At 32.1% G+C, this 26,690-nt stretch overlaps 1 protein-coding gene across 1 annotated transcript in view; it reads right to left on the reverse strand.

Moving 5' to 3' along the window:
• Positions 1-215: 215 nt before the first annotated feature.
• Positions 216-26,690, reverse strand: part of LOC147078798 (uncharacterized) — a 69,393-nt gene continuing 42,918 nt past the window's right edge. Inside the window, exon 2 of the mRNA XM_085955120.1 lies at positions 216-267. Within this exon, the coding sequence (XP_085811246.1) occupies positions 216-267 (52 nt within the window). The remainder of the gene's footprint in view (positions 268-26,690) is intronic.

Genomic DNA, 26,690 nt, shown 5'->3' on the forward strand with positions numbered 1-26,690 from the left:
TGGAAGATCCGACGGCGTCCCAGGTATTTGCTCATCGAAAGCTCTTCATCCGACGCTCTGTCCTCGCCTCTTCACTCCTACTCGAACTCTAACGATCGTCTTTCAGTCGGAAGTGTCTCCGACCCGTTCTATTATTAGTGATCTTTTACTCAGCGGGGAAGTACGCGCCATTGTATAACACTTCGGTCAACTACTACAGGCAGACATATCGATTTCTATTGATACTTGTCATTATTTTCTCGCAACATGTAGGCGTCTTTGACGTATCTGAAATAAAAAAAAACATAGTTATATGTTAGAAAATATATCAGTGTCAAATTTGAAACATGAGTAGGTACATAAAAGGTTTCAGTGCAGTATCAGTTAAACAGATATAGGTACAATTTAATCCCAGGTGTTTTTCGTCCTATCTTCAATCAAAGGAAAACAAAAACTGTACTACTATTTCGATTATTTTTAATAATGCATTAATAATCATTTTACACACGTATCTATTATGAATATTAATTTATTTCTATCATTTGCTATTGTTACCCATATTACACATTCTACCAACCCAAATATGTATATAACTACCTACCAGTGGCGAAGGGTGGAGGTAGGCTGTTAAGATTCGCCATAAATAGTGCACGCCAAACTTTGTCAGGCATACGTATTTCTTTTCATTGAAATACGACTACAATTTTATTTACAGATGGTGTTTGTTAGTTTTTAAAATTCAACTAAACCCTGCGAAAACCATGCCATAATAGATAACATTTAAAATTATGCAATTAAAGTATACATAACTTTAGACATTTTATAGATAGAATAATATTTTTTTATCTACTATAGTTTGGTTTAGCCAGGACCTAATGAATTTAAAAAAATGTACCAACAATTTGCTTAATCCAACGAAAACAAATAAGTATGAATGAAGCAGTGTTTACAATTTTGTTGTATTGCCCAAAGAATACCAAAACTGTTATGGTTTGGTTTAGGCAGGGTTTAATTGATTTTTAAAAACTAACCAACACCAGCTGTAAATTGTAGTCTTAGTTCAATAAAAACAAATACGTATGACTAAAAAAGTTTAATGTGCACTATTTATAGCGGATCTTAACAGACTACCTCCACCCCTTGCTACTGCTACCTACTATGCCGTATTATGCCGATAGCAAGTACGCGCCGAACACTGCAACAATTAGCACTGTTATTATGATATATAAATGCAGTTCAAGGCTCACTATATTCAGGCAGTGGGGCGAAACTGTGAATTTCGATCGTAGTGTTAGTTATTACATACTTCGAATGCGATATGGTAAAATGGTTCCAAAACTCACAATCGACAACTGACCAATTGTGTAGCTAGCATACGACAGACCATGGAGAAAATGTAATAAATTTAATATTGATACCAACCACCTCCACATAACTGACATCATGACTTTTCGTGTATGCTATCGTCTCATGTAGACGAATCACAAAAGAAAGCACGTTATCATTTCTCATAACTTGTTATTAAATCTTACCATGTAAATTGTAAATGACAAATCTTCATAAATCCTTTGTTATGACCGTATGGTCTAAGTTATATAAAACGGGTGGGTTCACAATAATTATGAAACAAGTCCAATTTTTCAAATTGAATGTGTACCATGTCTATTTTAACAGTTCCTTCAGCAGTATAAAGAAGTATTTGCTAACATTATTTTTTTAATATTAATAAAGCCTGAATATATTTTATGTTTCGACTATTTATTTTACGAGTATCATCCACGATTAGGGAATCCAATCCCGAGCCAAAATTCAGATCCCGGGATTTCGGGATTACAATTTGACAATCCCGGGATCCCGGGACTGATCCCGGGATTGGGATTTTTTTCCATTGTTAATATAAAATTTTTATATTTACAAATAACATTGATAAAATCGGTCAAAAATAAATCTAGTATAATTTATACTATTGAAGACATTTATTGTTAATATTGTATACGTTAAATCTTGGAAATACACAAGTTTAATGGAGTAAATAATATTGTAATATAAATAATAATTTGAATTTAATATGAGATTGCTATTTCTGATAGTAAAGACATAATAAATAGATCAGCGAGATTTAAAATAGTAAAGCAAATAATCATGGCGTACTTATGGCCTTTCCGATTCATAAATGTAATTAGTCAGCCAAATATGAAACTGCCGTAAAACGTATGATACTCGTATCATGGTGGAATTACTTTGTTAAAAGTGCGAAGCATTGTTTTTTTACCAATCTTTCTCATTTTTAATAATCTATGTGAAAAAATAAAATGAATCGGCAACCTACACATCAAACTTCATTCAAACTCAGTTTATTTCTAATGTAGTTATTTTGTATTAAAAGTATTTTTTCTGTTATATTTTTCATAAAAATTTATAAAAAAATCAATCCCGAAATCCCGGGATTATGTTTATCAATCCCGGGATTCATAGGTATCGAAAATAGCTCGGTATCCCGGGATCCCGGGATTCGGGATCCCGGGATTGGATTCCCTATCCACGATGGCCGCGTGGCTTAAGCGCCGGTCTATAGTGTCGAGGGTCCCAGGCTCGAATCCTGGATCTGGCAAGTACACATATTGTTTTTCAATTTGTGTATGAGTCAAATTATGGACCTAATAGGTTGAGCAAGTGGCTGACATCCATTTCTCGTAAAAATAAAATTAAGCTTAAGCCACGCGGCCATCGTGAATGTTAAAATAAATAGTCGAAACATAAAGTATATTAAGGTTTTATTAATATTAGAAAATTAGTGTTAGCAAATACCTCTTTATACTGCTGAAGGAACTGTCAAAATGGACATGATTCACATTCAATTTGATGTCATATCAACAGTGGTATTGTCATTTATGAAGAAAATTGTAGAGCTACGATTGTGATATTAACACACAATATAGAAATCTGTTTTATCTAGCCACTGAAATAAAAAAATCGAATTTTATGAAAATTGGACTTGTTTCATAATTATTGTGAACCCACCCGTTTATATAACTCAGACCTTACGGTCATAACAAAGGATTTATGAAGATTTGTCATTGGTCGACGATTAAGCCGTGCGGTCATCGTGGCTGATTTATGTCACAATAAAATTTCAATATTTATAGGCATCAATCAATATTGTACAACTAAAATTGTTTTACTGCTAATTCTTTACCCCGATTATTGTGATTCGTTGTAGAAGAGAAATATTCGTAGTAAGTGTAAGTAGGTAATAATTACAAGATAAAAAGAACTTTTTATATACAACGTTTTTCAATTTTGTTGATTCATATAAACTTGACTTGACTAGCTTAAACGATCAAAAAAAATTGTACTTGATAGAAATAATACTAAAATGTCATATAGATTTCCATAGTAACGCATGTATATATTATTTAATAATTTAGTTGCCAGGACCCCCTAGCAACCAATAATGGTATCGAAATAACTTTTCATACAAAACAGAATTAACTAAAAATGAATTCAATTCTACTTAAAGATGGCTAAAAGTATTAAAAAAATGCATTGGCTTCGTGTTCTGATATATTCTAAAAGTTTCAAATGTCTAGCTAGTCGGGAAGTTAGCTAAAAATCGATTGCAAGATTTGTACCGGACAAATAAGAATACGAGCTAAGAAAAACGTTGTAATAAAAATAAAAAATAAATAGCGATATCAAAATTGCATTTTTTGCTTTAAACCAATAAAAAAGGCCAAAGTCAATTTGTTTTTCATCCACTATAAAAATGGTTGCAATAAGGCTTTTTTGTGCGTTGACGTAAATTAAAAAAATATTTCTTTGTAAAGAAAATTACATTTTCACAATAAAATTTCGTTTCATCTGATGGCGCATTGTGTTTTATGTTTTTATTATATTATGTACTCAGTTTAATATGTTTTTTCATAAAATATGGATACTGCAATAAAATTATTCAAAAAGCAAATATATTTTTTTATCTACGTTTATATGTTCTATAAAAGTTGTAGTACAAGATGCATAAATGCAGTAACTATGTACATGGTTACTTTATTTACGCATATGGCTTAAGGTTATGTATTTACCGGACGTCCCGATTTGCTTTTTAAGCAAATATAATTACAAGATAAAAAGAATTTTTTATATACAACGTTTATAAACTTTCTGTTGAATTATTATGCTCAAACTTGTACTTGATATGAAGTAAATAAAAACAAACAAACAAATATAGAATACTGAAATGTCATTTTGACAATTCATTTTGATTTCCATAGTAACGCACGTATATATTATTAATTTAGTTGCTAAGACCACCCCCTTAGCAGCCAATAATAGTCTTACTTTTTACGGATTTTTCTGAAATAACTTTCCATACAAAACAGAATTAACTGAAAATGAATTCAATTCTGCTTAAAGATGGCTAAAAGTATTAGAAGAATGCATTGGCATCGTATTCTGATATATTTTAAAAGTTTCAAATGTCTAGCTAGTCGGGAAGCTAGTTAAAAATCGATTGCAAGATTTGTACTGGACAAACAAGAATACGAGCTAATAAAAACGTTGTAAAATAGATTGTCCCGCGTGAGACAGATAAATTCACGATTATTCAACAAATACAAATTAAACGTTTAGATTAAAACAATTACTTGACCAATTCAACATGAGATACTCATGTGCTCAAGTTTACTGATACATTTAGCAGCAGAAAGAAACTCTTCAGGAAGTAAGACCATCAACCAAGTACAATATTAATAGGTGAGTGTCTGGAAAAAATACTATTATTTTGTTATTTTGATAGTGAAAAAGTTTTGTACCTAGTTTTTGTTGTGTCATTTATGATTGAAATTATAGAAATAAAAATTTATTGAACTATGCGTTTTTTAGGTTGTCTCGCTTTTTGCTCCTAAATCCCGTTTTTGTTTATTCCTTATGGTAAAAATCCCGATTTGATAAAATAATTATCTGGCAACGCTTACCTGCCAGTAAATCCATGCACGTATATAGGCACTATTAGCTAGAACAATTTTATTTTCATGACGAATAATGAGGATTGAGCCAATGAAAATGTGTCTCAAAATGTATCTCTACTAAAAGGCTAACAACGCAGTGTTGTTAATAGCTAAGTGATTAAAAAGTATGCTAATTCTGAAAGCAGATAAGGAAAAAGAAGACGGGCTTACGTAATATTTCTTCGAAACATCAGGTCGCAGTATTTATTGCATTCGCCCTTTTAATACCCCATTAGAAGCTTTACACGAAAGGCATTATCGGCGAATACGGCCCGTTTTCAATGTATTTAAATTTTATTTTATTTGTAACTCAACCGTTATCCCCTAATTTATGGCAGCTAGGCAATAAAAAAGCAATCAAAATGAAACTATCACAATGCCATAAAATAATACGACCCATGTGTTACACTTATAGGCACGACATCAGTGTTGTGCTGTAAACAGGTGTACATTAAAAAATAAATAAAACCATACAAAGAATATTGATGTGACTTCAAGTCATAACACTCATAACATAATATTATTGCTTACCTACCCAATCATACACACATACACGACTTCAACAAACTATAGAGTCAAAACTTTAATAACACACAACTGCCAAATACCCAAACTGGCAAATCCACATTGATAAAAAAGTAGTAAAATAAGAACGCAGTGATTTTTCGAAATAAAAACTAAGCGGAAATAGAGATTATAAAGGAAGATAACAAGAAAGAGTGGGTGGAGGTCAAGCGAGGCAACTCCAACAGGAGCGAACACTGTCGGCGATGTTGACAGAAATAGTATTCACATGGCCCCCACACCATGAATCGGCGCCCCAGGCCACGATATTTGGTGGGGCTCCCTATCTATGGCTAATTTTAAGGGCAATGTGATACTCTACAGCAGTGGTTTTCATGTGCGGCCCTGGTGGCCTCATGCGGCTTTTGCGGAGGATTTTGCTGCGGCCACCAGCGCTTTACAGAATTTCCAAAATGTATTTATAAAATTACATATGACATATCTCAAATTTCTTTCCACGCTCAAATAATGATCCTTAATGTGTTTTTGTGATGAGATCATGTGTGAAATAGTTCGTTTCTGATAGCTGACTATATGGTAAAATGGTCATCGCGGAAATAATAATTGCAGTCAGCTATTTACTGAGTTTGCCAAAATTGGATACTACGGGAAATGGTTTTTAAAGAATTTGTAATTGCGATAATGTATTTAATATCGCCGTTCAATATGCTGGATACGGATTGAGTTGTTTATCCCCATACATATGATTGTAAACAAATAATAATTTAAATACATATTTTTTCCGTTAGAAACTGAATCGTGTGTACACCATTGGTTCGAATAAAAAAAACAAAGTAACACGAGCTATCATCAATGATGACGTCGTAAAATAGGTTCGTTTACAAATTTTTAAGCGCGTACAGATGCGCCGGAAAAAACATCGCTTCGGCGGGTGATTACGCCGAGCACGGGCAACAATTTTCCGCGATCGCCCCATAAAATGCTGCAGGTAGCAGGCACGTTTTATGGATCAATTCGAACTTCCGCGGGCTGCCGATTATTGTCCGGCCCTGGCGTCGAGCGAATTTAGACAATTTTATTATAGGTAAGCTCGGAGCGGAAATACTGAAATTTTATCTTCTCTTCGGAGAGATTTATTAGGGGGACGCATTTATATTTTGCAGTAACCTATTAATTAACACAGTGAATCCATATTTTTAACATTTTAATCAGCATACAATTCAATTTGGCTATGTAGGTACTTATTGTGCAATTGTAAAAGTTAAAGTAATAATTGGATAAAATAAAAGTTATAAATAACCTTAAACATATAATATATAACAAATGGCTTCTCACCAAGAATTACAAAGAAAGATCCGTTAGCATCATCAGTAGGTAAAGGTACCTAATACATTAGTCATATTATAACAAGATTTTTTTCGCATTTACATAATTTATTTTATACTACCATGTCATTTCTAAATAATCATTAAATTATCATCTTCAGTATAATTGAATGCGTCCCCGGAAAAGGGGTCTATATAATACATCATGTCAAAAAGTAATTTTATTGACTAAAACGGGTCGCGTGATCTTGAGGATAGTTAGTTATTGAAGGAGATGTTTACAATCGAAGTGATGAATTCAGAATATCCGGCCATCTGCGGCGCCGCGGCGGCGTGTCTCGCAAGCGGGCGGTAGCTTCGGATATTTTCGTACGTTCTCAGCAACCTTCGCTTGAATCTTCTTGAATCATGGCAGACGAAAATAGGATTTGTTCCAATTTGCTCACGATCGTTCACGATTCCGGAAAACCTTAGATAATAGATTTTGGCATTCGTGGCAGACGATTGGGCCAGACGCAATCTGCCCATGTAATTTGAGTATAATATACCAATTCAATTTTTCACTACCAAATAGCACATTTCACACCACACCACATTTGCTTCCATGGGAAGTATAATAGTTCCGGGTAGCTAGTCATAATATTATTATTACATTACCAGTACCTACTACATACAAAATAAAGAGAGCCCCAGCACGGCTTGTAACAGATAGTCATAGCTAGAGATTCCAATCCCGGGATCCCGGGATCCCGAGCTATTTTCGATACCTATGAATCCCGGGATTGATAAACATAATCCCGGGATTTCGGGATTGATTTTTTTATCAATTTTTATGGAACATAAAATAAAAGCGAAAATATAACAGAAAAAATACTTTTAATAAAAAATAACTACATTAGAAATAAACTGAGTTTGAGTGAAGTTTGATTTATACCCATGTGTAAGTTGTCGATTCATTTTATTTTTTCACATAAATTATTAAAAATGAGAAAGATTGGAAAAAAGCAATGCTTCGCACTTTTAACAAAGTAATTCCACCGTGACCTCATGCGTTTTACGGCAATTTCATATTTGGCTGACTAATTAGATTTATGAAGCGGAAAGGCCATAAGTACGCCATGCTTATTTGCTTTCTATTTAAAATCTCGCTAATCCATTCGTTAAGTCTTTACTATCAGAAACAGCAATCTCGTATTAAATTCACATTATTATTTATATATATATATATATATTTAATATTATTTACTCCATTAAACTTATGTATTTCCAAGATTGAACGTAGATATACAATATTAACAATAAATGTCTTAAATATTATAAATTATACTAGATTTATTTTTGACCGATTTTATCAATGTTATGTGTAAATATAAAAATTGTATATTAACAATGGAAAAAAATGCTAATCCCGGGACCAGTCCCGGGATCCCGGTATTGTCAAATTGTAATCCCGAAATCCCGGGATCAGAATTTCGGCTCGAGATTGGATTCCCTAGTCATAGCATGTTCATTTCAGAACGCTATGACATGTGGTGTTACCGCACGTTATGCAAAATTGCCACCAAACTAATATTGTATTTTATTAAACACGTGTCGTATGCGGTAGGCAACAAATTCCCTACTAACATCGATCGCAAGCTGCAATGGCAACACCGGTGAATGTTTAATGTAACGATCAAAAGAATAACTTTTTTATTTCCACGCAGTGTTGCTCTCATCAGAGATAATTATAATTAACTTTTAGCATGCACAAAAAAGTAAATATTCCTCTTGCGGTGACAGTATATTAGTGGAATAAAAAGCTTTTTGTTGTAAATAAATTGCAGAATGAATACCATGAGTGTATTTCATTGAAAAGTTGTATGGAAATGAGACATTATACTATGGTCAAATAATAATGTAAAACATGCATGTGACGACGCAAAGCCTTCTATTGAATGCATACTTAATACCTTCAATTTAAAACTCAATATTGTAATGCAAATATTTCAAGAGCAATATAAAACACTATTATCGATTATATATTTCAACAAAGCTTTGCAATCAAAAGTACCTAGGTATATTATATTTCATATTTAAGCTATCACAAACCAATCATTGCATGTGGGTACAAATAATATTTGGACTAGAAATTTTTGAATACATGATAAATAAAATTAAACCTTGCTTTCGATCAAAACCATTAAAAAACTGTATTTCGCATAGAATATCCTAACAATATTCAATACTTACAAATGTGTCTGTATTAGCTTTTCTTGGTCAAGTATATTATATGAAATAACTTACTAAAACGTAAATAGGTCAAAGATCTTTGCATATTATTTGACTGGACATTATATTTTCACTCAGACATCACTTCTACAGCTCTGCGTGCAAACAAGCTTGATGCATCATAACTCATAAGATAAACTAAGCAATTGAAAAATTCAAATGTCTTACGTCCATAATACCTACGTGTTGTTAGTGTCGAATATCGTTGAATATGGGCTCATTATCTTGAGTCCTTACGAGGTTTTCTACAACTTGTATTAAAGCGTATCCAAAAGAAATTTACCTATTGTTTTTATTCTAAGTGGCATGTTGTGAACGTCTTAATGAATAATTTCTTATGTAATAATTAAATTTCCAAGATGTCTAAGATATCAATTGTTTTGTGATCGTTGTGTTAGTGAAAAGAAATTGTCGATCAAATTATTATGTAATAATACTCACTGAGCCGATACTATTTGCCACAGTAAACGAATAATAAATAATAAAAACTATTGTGGGGGGTGGGATTTCTCACTTACCATTAATAATTATAAAAAAAAATACAAGATAAAAAGAACTTTTTACATACCACGTTTTTAAATTTTCTGTTGAATCATATAAACTTGACAATTCTATGTATTAATAATTTAAGACAAATAAGGCAATTGTCAGCAAATCATTTTTTTTGCTATTTTGCAACAAACAAATATAGAATACTGAAATGTCATTTTGATTTCCATAGTAACGCAAGTATATATTAATAATTTAGTTGCTAGGACCACCTCCTTAGCAACCAATAATAGTGGATTGGATTACGGATTTCTTCCGAAATAACTTTTCATACAAAACAGAATTAACTGAAAATGAATTCAATTCTTCTTAAATATAGCTAAAGAATGCATTGGCATCGTGTTCTAACATATTCTAAAAGTTTCAAATGTCTAGCTAGTCGGGAAGTTAGTTAAAAATCGATTGCAAGATTTGTACTGGATAAACACCACCGGACAAACAAGAATACGAGCTAATAAAAACGTGGTAAAAAATACATTCCACCTAGACACAATATGTCACATCTCCTGAAGACTTGTGACATAATAAGTAGTTGGCAATAACCTGTGCTTATTAATTGTTAAACGTTACAAATTGTGAGGAACCAAAAAATATATAAAACATAATTAACTTTCTACCCAAAAAATTTAAGTGTCCGTCTTTTCATAACATCATTTTACAGATCAAGATATGAAGTATAATCAAATTTATATCGAAAATTGTGATTATGAATACGGCTTATAAAACATAAGTGTACTTCACTAAATTATTCAATAAGTATCTCATGCAATGACATATTAAATGGACGACTCACTTCATACCCGGCGCGCACGAGAAATTGTGCATGAAAGTCATTCACAGATGTATAGGTAGATGTCACGTGACCATTGACGTATCCGTTTCCATTATGCGATACAAGCTTCGAGAATTTATAGTAATATAACCTTTATTGTAATGGCGTATTAGTGTCATGACTCATTGCGTTAGAAACAGATTCTCGGTTACTTACGACTTCTCGGAGATTAGACGCAAGTGAGCCCAGCGAATCACAGGCGACTGACTGTCCAATGGTTCCTGTCATTCAATTGCAATGAATAAACATTCATCAATATCTTAAAATGGCATTTTATAAATAATAAATAATACTAACACATGCAAAGTGATATCCCATCTTTCTTGGAGTGTGTAGTAGATTTTTTTACAATTTTTAACTAGGCACATTGGCATTTTGTAACACAATAATAACGGTGGAGTCGAAACCTGACAGTCAGAAATTTTGTATGGGCAGACCCAGCGGTGTCGCCAGACAGCTTGCAAGCAGAATGTTCATTTGAGCGTAGGATACCGATATTAAAATATGAATTTTGCCATCCGGCAGACCCGACACAAAGTGAGTGTCATTTTATTTTCTAGATGCTTCGTCCATATTAATGTCATTGATCTCATGTATCAAATAGCTCAAAAACATAATTAATTTGTAAGTAGGCGCAAATAATATTTTCTTAAAAATGAATTGTGGAAATATTTCATCAAATTAGTCTCATCTATGGAATCCAATCCCGGGATCCCGGACAATTTTCGATACCTATGAATCCCGGGATTATTAAAAATAATCCCGAAACCTTCGGTAGACAATTATACTAATAATATTTTAATTGATTAATAATGTCAATAAATAACCATCGAACACTGTAATTTTGATAAATTTTGAAAATTTCGATATTCATTTTAAAAAACCCACTTAGGGTTTTCAAAGTATTAATAATATTACAATTAATAATAATGTAAAAATTCATAATATTGCTGGAACGAATAAGAAAATGTATTCTGTCTCTATCTATACACGTATAGTATTTAAGCAAAGGCAAACGGCCTATCTGAATAGTCTTGATAATGGTGTTACAACCGAAATAGCTATCGACAAACCTTTAAAAAAAACCTGTAGAATTTAATATTAATTATATTTTCATTTCTTGTAAAATGGAATTCTACCAAGTAAATGCTAACTCAATTAACAATTAATATGTGTACAAAATTTTGTTAGTGAAGTGTATGTACCTGCACATGTCACAGGGGGAATCGCCGGATGCTCACGGATAATAAATAACCATCTTTTGTTGTCATACGCAATCGTAAGAACATTAGAAAAATAATAAATTCGTTCATTTAACCGGCTAGACGCCACTGACGTTCTGGCACGCGACTGGCGTCTAACCGCCAGTGCCATAGACGTGCAGGCAGGCACTTGTTTCTACGCCGAATTTTATGAATGTTAGTTACCTTTTCTTAAATAAATTAAAAAAACTGTTTTACTTTCACATTATTATCTCGTATATTACAATATTATTGACTCCATTAAACCCATGTACGAGTATTTCCAATATTTAACGTACGCAATATTAACATTAAATGTCTTAAATAGTATAAATTATAATAGATATTTTTGACCGATTTTATCAATGCTATTTATATAAATAAATAATTACACGATAAAAAGAACTTTAAATATACAACGTTTGTAAATTTTCTGTTGAATCATATAAACTTGACTTGACTAGCTTAAGCTATCGTTTAAACGATCAAAAAATTTTGTACTTGATAGAAATAATTCTGAAATGTCATTTTGACATGTCATATTGATTTCCATAGTAACGCACGTATTTATTAATAATTTAGTTGCTAGGTCCCCAGACCCTTAGCAACCAATAATGGTGTCGAAATAACTTTTCATACAAAACAGAATTAACTGAAAGTGAATTCAATTCTACCTAAAGATGGCTAAAAGTATTTTAAAAAAATGCATTGGCATCGTGTTCTGATATATTCTAAAAGTTTCAAATGTCTAGCTAGTCGGTAAGTTAGTTAAAAATCGATTGCAAGATTTGTACCGGACAAATAGCATACGAGCTAAGAAAAACGTTGTAATAAAAAATATATATTAACTATCGAAAAAAACGCCAATCCCGGGATCGTCAAATAGTAGTCCCGGGATCAAAAATTTGGCTCGGTATTGGATTCCCTAGTCTCATCTACTGTTCAACGTGTTTGAAATAGCATAGCTATAGCGAGCTTACGGACAATTTAATAAGACAGTTAAATTAATTCTCAAAACGAAAGCTTTTAGTTGAAGCATCTACTTTACGATTGAGTGAAACTTTACTTGTGGATCTGGCTGTGGTATAATCATTCACAATACAGTATCTTGTATACCAGGATAGTCTGCTTTACATACAGAAGCAGTAACCAAACAATGGCACTTGGAACATCATTTTGTTAAATAATCTAATCTTAGCGATCGATTAATTTTAATTAATTTTCGTTCAAGTGTGTGAAGCTATCTTAACTAGCGAATATATTATTTATCTCGGGTTGTGTACTACACATATCAATAATCTGTCAAATGTGAATGCGGCACTGATAGCAAATATCAAAATAAAAATGCAAAAAACACTATAATTAACTACAACCAATTTTAAAGATTAAAAATATTACAATAATCTATTTTACTTACCATATTTTACGATATTTTTATTAGCTCGTATTCTTGTTTGTCCGGTGGTTGTTTGTCCATTACAAACCTTGTAATCGATTTTAACTAACTTTCCGACTAGCTAGACATTTGAAACTTTTAAAATATATCAGAACACGATGCCAATGCATTTTTTTAATACTTTTAGCCATCTTTATGCAGAATTGAATTCATTTTCAGTTAATTCTGTTTTGTATGGAAAGTTATTTCAGAAAAATCCGTAAAAGTAAAAGACTATTATTGGTTGCTAAGGAGGTGGTCCTAGCAATTAAATTATTAATATACACGTGCGTTACTGTGGAAATCAAAGTGACATTTCAGTATTCTATATTTGTTTGTTTGTTTGTTTTTATTTACTTCATATCAAGTACAAGTTTGAGCATATTGAGCATAATAATTCAACATAAAATTTTAAAACGTTGTGCTCAAGTCCTACAAAGAACAATTTAGTTAAATACAACGTGATATACCTATATATATACCTATTTATGCATTGTATAATATATTTTAACAGTGCCAATTTTTTGAAATGCAATTGATTTCAATTATATTATATTTAAACGAAAGTAACTATCTAATTTTTCAAGTTTTCCATAAACGTTTAAAAAAGCTTAGTCCAATTCAAGTTTTTTTTTCGAGATCTGGTGCACCCACCAATTCAGTTTCCCTGGACTATAACCCCTTTAGCTCAAAGTAAATTCGTCCTTGTTCTAATAATACATTATTTTCATCAATTGGTTTGTGAAAAAGTAGTTGTAAAATTGTATTTTTTATCTGGATTGACAGTTGTCTAAACAAACGAACCTGGTACTGGTCGTTATTAAATAATGTCAAGAAAGCACTACAAATTACATTATAGAATAATTATTTGAATAAGAATTGATTACTATGGATTTAATCCATACAATTTGGGTAATTTTGTTCATATCGATTTACTAATACTGAAATATTGAAATATCAATAAGCCCACGGTGGCCGGGGTTCGAATCCCGGGTCTGGCAAATTCAAATGTGTTTTGGAGACCAGAGTATGGACCTAGAAAGTTGAGCAAGTGGCTAACATACATTTCAACCTTCAATTTATGGAGACCCATAATATGATCTTCTTAGGATCTAAAATGGTTAAAATATATACATACCAATATATTATTTTATCAATTGGTTTCTAAAATTAAACGATACTATCTACTGTCAAATACCAATTATTATATATCATAAAACGTGGCCAAATGTGGAACGAACACCAATTCAAGACTATCACTGATTAAATAATATAATAATATGTAAGTACAATAGTACATAATAATAATTATGTTCGTTGTAAATGTACTCTTCAGCTACATCTAAAGCAGGAATTCCCAACCCGTGCCCGCGGGCGCCCACGGACATATTTATGTATTATTTTATAATGTGCATATTAAAATCGAAATACAGATCGCGACTCACTGATACGAATCTAAATGACTGCTTAATAATAATAAATCAGGAATATCCACATACATTCTTATTTATGAAAAATTGATTGAATGAATCCGAAGCCAAAGATCCGATTAATTAAATGTCATTATTTGTTCTTATATATTTTTTGAATACGACATTTATACATCTATCGACATAAAATATAATTAACGATCTCAGTTGATAATGAAGTACTTACTCGTCAATCGAATTTATCATATGATAGGTATAATGAGTAGCCGTTATCAAATCTTTCAATCAAGCAGTTCAAAAATAGTCTCCAAATTGAATAATCATTCCTCGCACACTGTGCTTATCCGCAATATACAGAAAACTACCAACGTAATAAACCCATACTAGCATGTCATATTAAAATGGATATGAGACAATAAAAACAGTGTTTATTGATCAATTATTTATTAAAAAAAACTACACAGTAGTTGAACAAAATACCAAATTAAAATATAATTGGAATGACGAACAACTACATATCCATATATATTTTTATTAACAAAGACTCAGTAGCGAAGGGTGGAGGTAGGCTGTTAAGATCCACCATAAAAAGTGCACATTAAACTTTGTTAGTCATACGTATTGTTTTTTATTGAACTAAGACTACAGTTTACAGAATATGGTATTGGTTTGTTTTTAAAACTAATTAAGCCCTGCCTAAACCAAGCCATAATAGTTTTGATATATTTTGGGCGATAAGATAAAATTGTGCATACTTTTTTATTCATACTTATTTGTTTTCGTTGGATTAAGAATACGTATTCATATTACACCTATTGTTGGTTCATTTTTTTTCATTTATTAAGCCCTGCCTAAATCAAACTATATTATTATATTAATAAAATATTCAAAGTTATATATGATTTAATTGCATCATTTTATATATTTTATATTTATAAAATTAGAGTATTTTTTACTTTTATTATGGCTTGGTTTCGCAGGGTTTAATTGAATTTTAAAAACTAACCAACACCATCTGTAAATTGTTGTCTTATTGCAATAAAAATAAATACGTATCTCTGACAAAGTTTATTGTGCACCATTTATGGCGGATCTTAAAAGCCTACCTCCACCCTTCGCCACTGAACAAAGTACATAAATACATACCTTTTTCTAATTATCTGTTTCATTATAGTCAATAATGTTTTTACATATCATACGAAACTTCATTAATATGTACAGAGTTATTAACTAGGAATGGTTAAAAAAGAGAACTAATATTTATATTAATTCGCTGCCTCAGTACACGGGTACACTATTTTACAAAAACCTGTAAGGAAAAAATGGCTGCCAACGTTTTTGGATACCAATAAGAGAGTGATTAGATATTTTTATAAAGTATTTATATTATATTATTATGTAAATATCATAAAAAATGAACATTTTATCTAAAATTATAAAGAACTATCTAAAATTCTCTCCCAAATTTAAATTAAATCAATTTATGTAATAAAGTGTAGTATTGCACTAAAACAATTATTATTATAATCCTTTACGGCCTATAGTGTCGTGGGTTCCAGGTTCTAATCATGGGTCTATGAGTAAGAGTATGGACCTAATAGGTTAAGCAAGAGGTTGGCATCCATTTCTCGTAAAAAAATCTGTTAATACAAACCTCCACTCTGTGGAGGCCCTTATGATCATATTAGGATTGGACATGGTCTAAAGAAGAAGAAAGAAGAACATTCATGTTGATGTCACACAAATTTATCTGAAATATTATGGTAAAATAATTTTCTACTAAAATAATGCAGCCTTACCCAGAAACTTCAACTTATTCTCCATATTTTGTAATTCATAAGCCAAAACTGACATTTTGTCAAACACCCTTGTACTGATGCAGCGTATGTCAAATATAATACTAAGGTATGTAAGGTTTATTGAAAAAAAAAAATATACCCACCATTACATTGTTACTTGTTAGCTATAAATGTGCTCCTGGTGAAAATGAGGTTGAAAACCCCTGGCTGAAGTATTTACATGATTCAGTACGGTATGCGAATGTGCGGTAAGTATTTAGTAGGTAGGTATGTGCTACGAATAGCGAGTATTTTCAACTCGTCTACAAGAATAATGCAGTCTGTTTCTGCCAAACTCTCGAGATCCGAGCTCACTGAACTTATCTGCAGTCTGCTGCAAAAACAATACAGAACCACGTCACACGATAAGATAACATTCAGAGCATTGATTATTAGGTGTACTACAATATTATGCTGGATGAGTTTAGTAAATGTTATCATCATCTCATCGTTATCAACATACACATATACAACACACAGAACCATCTTTCCTACTTAATTAACTAAAAATATTTACACAGACTTTATGTTTAACACAAAAAATAGCAATTTAGCAACACGAGCTACGACGCTACGTGAAGCGATTCACCACGATTTGTCGGCGATACTTTTGGAAACTAACTCAAACATATGTAGACCTTTTATCTTACTCTAGCGCGTGTCGCAGAGATTATAAGGGTGCCGAATACTTTCTCGCTCGCACTCATGCATCGTTTTTGTTCAGACCTTGAGATAACTATATTTTACATCTACCCACCAACGTACCCTAATAAAATTATCAATGTACCTATCTCTTTTCTAGAATCACATTATGCAACTAAAATAACTATTATTGTAGATGATAATGAGTAATGACACATGATTTTTTTTTGTCCATGTCCGATCTTAATAGGATCATAGTATGGGCCTCCACAGAGTAGAGGTTTGTATTAACAGATTTTGTTTTTTACGAGAAATGGATGTCAGCCACTTGCTCAGCCTTTTAGGACCATACCCTGACTCACACACAAATTGAAAAACAATATGTGTACTTGCCAGACCCAGGATTCAAACCTGGGACCCACGACGTTATTATTATTGTTATTGTTAATATTATTAGTGGTATATAATAAGTTTCCAAACTTTGGAATGGAATACTTGGCAAACCCGGAAATAGCTTATTTTTTAGGTTTGGTAATTCCTACTAGTAAAATTTAAAAAAAAATTTAGAAATATCAAATTGAGGTGATAGAGACTAGGTTATGCACATGCTCGAGTAAAGGCGTATTTTAGCGATTTTTCTTGTCGCTACATTTATGTAGACGGCGTATTTACTACATTGTTGTGCCATGTTATCGACTGCACACGAGGTTAACTGATTATAGGATGTAAAACCTCAGCAGAGCTATTCCAACATATTATCACTTAATTAACTCCAAAATCAATTCTAAAAATTAGCTAGCCGCGATCTGTCAAATGTCATTGAGTAACACAGCTAACATAAAAAAATTACAAAATAAAAATAACTTTTTATACACAACGTTTTTAAATTTTCTGTTTATTTATTTATTTATAAAAAGAGTATTACGGCATTACAGCTATTGGCCAATGCGCCATAATATATAATAAATACAAATGTATAAAACTATCTTAATTACAAATAACAATAAAAAGACAGCATGTGTAAATATTAATGAAATATGATAATTTATACAATTATAAATTTAGCCTATTTAATACGTCCACAAACATTATATAGTTAATAAAAAACAAATCAACCTTTATGGTGCCATCAAATATGTTGAATCATATAAACTTGACTTAACTAGCTTAAACGATCAAAAAAAGTTGTACTTGATAGAAATAATACTGAAATGTCATATTGATTTCCATAGTAACGCAAGTATATATTAATATTAATAATTTAGTTGCTACGACTCACTTAGCAACCAATAATAGTTTTACTTTTTACGGATTTCTTCCGAAATAACTTTCCATACAAAAAAAATGTGTATAGACATATCATATTGATTTCCATAGTAACGCACGTATATATTAATAATTTAGTTGCTAGGACCCCAGACCCCTACCAACCAATAATGGTGTCAAAATAACTTTTCATACAAAACAGAATTAACTAAAAATGAATTCAATTCTACTTAAAGATGGCTAAAAGTATTAAAGAAATGCATTGGCATCGTGTTCTGATATATTTTAAAAGTTTCAAATGTCTAGCTAGTCGGGAAGTTAGTTAAAAATCGATTGCAAGATTTGTACCGGACAAATAAGAATACGAGCTAAGAAAAACGTTGTAATAACGGAAACCTGTAACCGTGTTAACTAATTAGAATAGGCCCTGCTGGTATATGTATCTTAGTAAAAGTTATTTTTAGCAACAACAATAAAACTGATCCGAAGATTAACGTGGAATTCCTTTCTTACAATGAACACACACACACGATATTTAAACCTAACCATGCTAGTACTAATTCGACTCATAAATTTACTCATCACCCATAGTTCTATGGGTCGAGGTTAATGCTCAGTCCACATATTTTTTATTCTAATATTATGTTATTAAGAAACAATAATATTGTTTGTTTTGAAATACACTTTTCGTTATTTCTACCCTGCTAAACACAAATTTATTTTATTAAGTAGAAGTTGCAAATGACTTGACTGTAATAAGAATTTTAAAAATTGATTAATTAATTAGGTACTAACAATTACACCAAAAATCCATTGAGGGGATTTTCTTTATCTCAACGAATCCCGTAATATGGACCTACAATTTAATCAGCTTATACCAAAACGGATTGGGATAATCGTAATGGTGTGATTCAGACTCGGAGAGTGGAATAAAATTGTTATCTAAAGACTCCATTAGCAGAATATTTTTCAACGTCTCATTATTTGTCATTCTATCAAGCGTCGATTGAGTAAATTTATTTCTTTTACTGAAATGAATTTCGGACATCGTGGAAACAAAAAAGCAACGATTGATAAATGATTATGTGACTGCCTAAAAAAGCGTCCGAAAAACAATTTAGAAAAAGTGTCTTTCTATCATTTATCATTATAATACAAACAGTGTGACTCGTTTCCAGTTAATTTGAAAATGGAATTTAAGGAATCATTTTTCAAGATGGCGAGATAAATACCATAAATAATTAGCTTATCACTAATCCTATTTAACATTCTTTTTCAAGGAAAAGTTTGTTTACTGTATTTATAATAAATGAAATATTCTAGATTTTAAAGTTTTAACGATTTCGATAAAGTTGACAGCTATCGTATTAGAATGACTTCATTCCTATTCGTTTTTCGGTAATTGTAGAAATTTTGTTTTAAGGTAAATTATTCAAGGTTATGATATTTTTCATAAACTATTTTTTTGATAAAATCATCACAATTTTCGTCAGCATTTAAGTCAAAATTGATACACTCGACAAGGAAAAAGCGTTAATCTATATCAACTGTATAATTAATTATGTACATTGAGTTAAACCATTATTTTCAGTTTAATTGTTTTATTTTAAATATCGATTGTATAGGCACTAATGGTATTGGCTTAAAATGTTTTTATTGTCAGACGTTTGAACCATTTTAAATGTACTTATCATACTTTACATATCTTATTACATACGTACATATCAGACTTTTCGGACCCTGCGATTATCTGTATTTCTGGCACCCAACTCGAGCAAGTCAGCAGCTACGTCTATCTCGGACAGCAGGTGTCCATAGACGGAAGCATGCACGATGAAATTGCTCGAAGAACAAAGCTGGGATGGAGTGCTTTCGGATGTCTGAATAGTATCTTCAAGAGTGACCTACCAGTATGTCTTAAGCGTAGGGTGTTTAACCAATGTGTGCTACCCGTGCTCACCTATGGCTGCGAGACGTGGACCCTCAACACGAGAGATGTCCAAAGGCTAAGAGTCACACAGCGAGGCATGGAGAGGTGCATGTTGGGCATCACGCGAAAGGACCGTAAGAGAAACGAATGGGTTAGGAAGCAGACAAGAGTACGCGATGTAATAGACGTTGCCAAACAGCTGAAATGGAGATGGGCGGGGCACATTGCTCGCCGAAAGGACGGCCGCTGGACAAATGCCGTCATCCAATGGTACCCAAGGGGTACGAAACGGCCACAGGGTCGCCCTAAAAGCCGCTGGATTGACGAACTGGTAAAGTTCGGCGGAAATACGTGGCAGCGAACGACACAGGACCGAGAGAGTTGGAGAAAGCTTGGGGAGGCCTTCATCCAGCAGTGGATTGACCCCGGCTGATGATGATGATCATAAATTGATCCCTATAATTATTCACGGCAAGGATAATTTTATTATTGCACTCGCCGACATTTTCCAAAACAGCTAACCAAATAACTTACACTAATGGTCTCAGATAACCCAATAACGTTTTCAAAAAGAGTGATTTAAAAAATTTATTTGCACAATATGTAAAGCCGTATTTATTACCACGTTTTTCTTAGCTCGTATTCTTGTTTGTCCGGTGGTTGTTAATCCAGTACAAATCTTGCAATCGATTTCTCAATTCAATCATTCGAATTCGATTCAATCAATCGAATCGGACTTCCCGACTAGCTAGACATTTGAAACTTTTAGAATATATCAGAACACTGTGCCAATGCATTCTTTTAATACTTTTAGCCATCTTTAAGTAGAATTGAATTCATTTTCAGTTAATTTTGTTTTGTATGAAAAGTTATTTTGGAAGAAATCCGTAATCCAATCGACTATTATTGGTTGCGAAGGGGTATGGTCCTAGCAACTAAATTATTAATATATGCGTGCGTTACTATGAAAATCAAAATGACATTTCAGTATTCTATATTTGTTTGTTTGTTGCAAAATAGCAAAAAAATGATTTGTTGACAATCGCCTTATTTGTCCTAAATTATTAATACATAGAATTATCAAGTTTATATGATTCAACAAAAAAATTTAAAACGTGGTATATAAAAAGTTCTTTTTATCTTATAATTATTTTCTATTGTCTCTAATAACATTATACTTTAGTTTATTTACTCTAGTAAATCTGACTTTTGTCATGTCCATCCATATTGTCTCAGAAGATTTGAAAAACTTATGATTCAGAATAAAGACATAAACTAAAATAGAAATAAATATATTATAGTACTAATTATAAAACTGACCATTGTACTATTTCTTTAATTACATTGTTCTTACAAATAATTGTCAATGAAAACTGTAACTTCTGAAATTCATGAAAAAAATACTATTCACTTACAATCGATCCCATACATGTAATTCCCATTGTGTGTTCAAATATTTCATTCATTAATTGATATTTTATGTTTTTAGCCATCAATACTATCGTAGATAAAGTTTAACAGCTCCCTGGCGGTTCAGTCATAAGGTAAAGCCTTTTTCCTTTCGCCAAATGGCGGATCTAAAACAGATAAAAGACTGCGCAGATATCTCGCCACGATTGAGTCTAAACTTATTGCTACTGTAAAAATAAGAATGAGTTAACGTTGGCAATGGCGGGAATTTTGAAACTTCATCACGTAATTGAGGGACCGAGAGTTAAATAAGTATATAGATATATAATTACAAATTAAAAATCTATTTTCCGTAGTGTCAAATTATAACAAACTAGGTAATTAGCTGACCGCAATAATAAATTAAGCGTATCCGTTTTTCACTTAGTCAGTCATATATTGAAGCAAACGCCAGATAATAGCTGACTCGATTATTTCAATAAAAAGAATATTATTTTGATGATATAAATAGCGAATAATAATTCATCGGAAATGTCACTCGAATATACTTTTCCAGTCTGTTACTATCTCAATCTCCGTATCGTCCAGCACATCATCTCATTGTACCGAGATGAGGACCTCATAAGCTTAGTATTTTAACATAACTACTGTAACATACTATTGTACCGACCGTTACGCCGCAAATAAAACTCGCTCCTGCATCCATCTTCGACTTCTTCATCATCATCCTCAACATTATGACCACCACACGTTGAACCCAACATAAGTATAAACGACACGTTTAAATTAAAATAGGAATGTCAGGACCAGTTTTCACATCACAAAAATCATGGGAGTTGACAAGACTGTAGCCAGGGCTTCCGTGATCGGTCAGGTAAATGAGATAAACAGAAGACAAAAAGCGACTTCATAAAATATCGATTTTTATTTTATCTATTTACATGCATTTTCTTACTTATTTATTCCATAAACAGTAAAAAATATATGGCGCTATTTTATATCACAACTATTTATGTTTAAAAGTGTGGTTGCGCGGAGCGTACTATATATTTTTCAAGTTTTAGATTAACTACTTTTAACATGTTTTAACTAAAATATAACCCAATATTATCTAGTGCATGGATTCCCAAACTATGGGTCGCGAGCGAATATTGAGTGGGCCCTCGCCACTGTATACATGAATTAACGGATCAGACATTTTTGCAGTTCACGATAAAATTCGAGCGTTCATGAAAAAGCTTATGTTGTGGAAAAGTTGTATTGGGAATGGCAAGTATGATTGTTTTGAAACACTTGAAACTTTTATTATTGAAAACCAAGTGCAGCCTAAGATGAACGTACTGTCTGAAATTTCCAGTCATTTATCACTGTTAATAAATAACTTTGACGACTATTTTGGGAAGAGATGAAAAAGTTTGATTCGTTGCGTTGGATTTGTAACCCATTTCAAGACGACTTACCAACTAGTATGTCAACAAAAGCAAGTGAAGAACTCATTGATTTATCAGAAGATACGTCACTGAAAAATAGTTTCAATTGTAAACAGTTAACGAAATTTTGGCTCTCAGTTGCTCAGTTGCCTGTTCGATGAAGCAATGAAAATTCTCCTCTTCTTTACTACCTCATATCTACCAAATACCGAAATAAATTGGATATATCAAACTCACTGCGATTAAAAGTAACTAAAGTTGAAGTTGATGCAAAAACTGTAATGAAGAAAAATAAGAAACAAATACATCCTTCCCATTGAAATAACTTTGTAAAAAAAACCTTGCAGGTGTAGGTATTTAAATAATATAACAGCATTAAGTAGTTCCACGACTCGCCACTAGGGAATCTGAGCATTACCAATATGTATGCCCTCTTTTCTCTAGGACAGCTAAGAGGTGGGTCCCAAGATTGGAAATTTTTGTTAGATGGGTCGGAGCCCAGTCAACTTTGGGAACCACTGATCTAGTGTTCATTTCACTTGGATAATAGTAATCGGTTTTGTCCACTTCAGATGGTAAATAATATACAATAATACGTATTCTATTGGAATTAAGATTTGTACTATTCCATTTGAGTAATGGAGTAATGGAATAGAATGGAGAATTGCCGACTGAAGAGAAAGCCGATACATTCACGACTAGTCCTACCTTTCCACCCTTCCCGTTGTCTATAGATGACCTGTCATTGTCTATAGAATGCTCATAGTGACGCGTCTCTCGTGTTCACATATAGATGAGTACACCTTCTACAAATGTAATGCATAGATCAATGCTACATATTTTTTGGAAATCGATATTACCACCGGTTTTGTGTGAAGTACTAGTCTGACTTTGACAGCTGATGAATAACAGGAATGTATAGTATTTATAAATAACACTGATAGAGTTAAATATTTTATGTGAGAATTTTTTATAATTTAATTTGAAACGAGAAAGGGCGAATCAATATTTCAAGCAATCTGGGATCGATTTTGACAGCTGAAAAGTGGACCACTCGTTGCTTGTGCAAAAAGTTATGGTCAGGTTTTATTAATCTAAAGATGGCGGTGAATGGAGTCAAATGGAATAGTACAAAACTTAAATCTATTAGAATTTAAATTAAAATTCCATAAAATACCCTCGGTCAATAGTATTAATATGATAATATATATAAGTATTTATTTATACGAACAATTTTGAAAGGCAATATTTAAGTTTTTTAAATTTCGTATATACTGTCCTTAACCTTAGCGATAGGTAGTTTACCAGAACTTAGGAGCCTTGACAACAATAGTATACATATTTATCTGAGAAAATGTATCCAAATATGTTTCATCTTTGTACGAAGAGTTATCAAAATTATTTCATCCCTATCATTGGATAAGATTTCATTATTTTCATAGCAACATATGTAATTTAAATATTTTTGACTAGCACAAACAATAAACTTTGCCAATAAACATTAAAAAATAATATTTCTTAGGGGTTGGCTCTCGTGGTGCAGTGCGTAAGACGCTGGCCTTCCATCCGGGAACTCTTGGTTCGATTCCCGGTAAAGACATAATATATTTGTGTGATTTTCTCCAAGCCTGGGTGTTTGTGATTGTTCAAAATTACTAACAACCACCTTGTACGAAAATGTAAGGAGTTGGTTATTAATATTTTTTTTAAATATATATATTTCTTGGAATAGTATTCTCAAAAAGAGAATCGTCTGCAGACAGGGATGCAGTTTTCCAGATTGTTATCAACCTCTTTTGCAACTGATGTACTTCAACCCTTATAACCTAAATATTAACATTTATCTACATAATATATTAATCTGTGTTTCAATAATTTGGAATTTTCATCAGTGAGTCACACAGTGAGTGAGACAGTGAGTCACACATTTAATATCCATCAATAATTGCTGCTATTTGTAATACTCTAATTGAATTATTTTTATAAATTTTCAATTGAACCATTTTTCGACCCTGCTTTTGTCTTTCTGCGTTTTCAGGCATTATGCTCACTTACATATGGCAAATATACACACCGTGACCCCGAATAGGTATTTACTATTTATATAGGTACAATATCAACATGCTAAAATATCGTCACAATAGATTATTATGCCGCCCACGGTGGCCGCGCGGCTTAAGCGTTGGACTATAACGTCGTGGGTCCCAGGCTCGAATCCTGGGTCTGGCAAGTACACATATTGTTTTCCAATTTGTGTGTCAGAGTATGGACCTAATAGGTTGAGCAAGTGGCTGACATCCGTTTCTCGTAAAAAACAAAATCTGTCAATACAAACCTCTACTCTGTGGAGGCCCATATGATCCTATTAGGATCGGACATGGTCTAAAAAAAAGATTATTTTATTAGAGTTTGTATAACCAATTAGAGCTTAAATTTCAATGCCTTCAATTACTCAATAGTATTAAAATGTTACAGATATCCAATTTATACCAAAGAATATTATTCGGTTTACAATTCGTTATAAAACATGTTTGCTTAATAAAATGATAAGGTCGTGTATTTTTCATTTTCAATATTTTCTGATGTGACATATTATTCCAGTTCCTCTACATAATATATATGTGTGTTTATACCTTTCTGTCTTTTACTTGACAAATGTTGATATCAATAGGATAGAAACATAAAAACCAAAAACGTGGTCTTTCTCAACCGAAAGAAACGTTCGTAAACCATCGTTGACTGAATTTTGAATATTGATATCGACCTTTTTCGATACGACCTGTCTCGGAAAATGTGATTGAAATATTCAATGCCAATAAAAACGGACATCTGCGATCAAAATATTTTCTCGCTCATTTTCTTATGTTCGTTTATTTTTGTGAAATCTGAGAGAGACTACTATTTTTTACCATGTTTTTATTAGCTCGAATTCTTGTTTGTACGGTACAGATTTTTTCTTGTGTGTCCAGTATACATTTTTCTTGTTTGTCCATGATTTGTATTAGACGATTGAAGATTGTTAACTAACTTCCCGACTAGCTAGATATTTGAAACTTTTAGAATATATGAGAATACGACGACAATAATGCATTCTTTTAATACTTTTAGCCGTTTTAAGCAGAATTGAATTCATTTTCAATTAATTTTGTTTTGTATGGAAAGTTATTATTGTTCTTTGTTAAGGGGGTCCTAGCAACTAAATTATTAATATATACGTGCGTTACTTTGGAAATCAATATGATATATCAACATGACATTTCAGTATTCTCTATTTATTCAGTATTTCTATCAAGTACAATAAAAAGTTTTTATTTATACATAGAATTGTCAAGTTTATATTATGATTCAACAGAAAAATTAAAAACGTGGTATATAAATAGTTCTTTTAGCTTGTAATTATTATTTCTCAATTTACTTTAGTAGGTATATAAAATGGTTACAAGCTTCTTTTGAACAGGTATATTAATAAAATAAGACATCTCAATTTTATGCTAAAACATTCATAATTACTTAACAACGACTTGGACCAGTTCTCATCCAATGATCAAACCGGATCTGATCATAATAACAATTTTATTAAA

The sequence above is a fragment of the Rhyacophila brunnea genome, unplaced genomic scaffold, assembly GCF_057557595.1.
Source record: "Rhyacophila brunnea isolate RB1 unplaced genomic scaffold, BYU_Rbru_1.0 scaffold_10, whole genome shotgun sequence".
Taxonomy (NCBI): domain Eukaryota; kingdom Metazoa; phylum Arthropoda; class Insecta; order Trichoptera; family Rhyacophilidae; genus Rhyacophila; species Rhyacophila brunnea.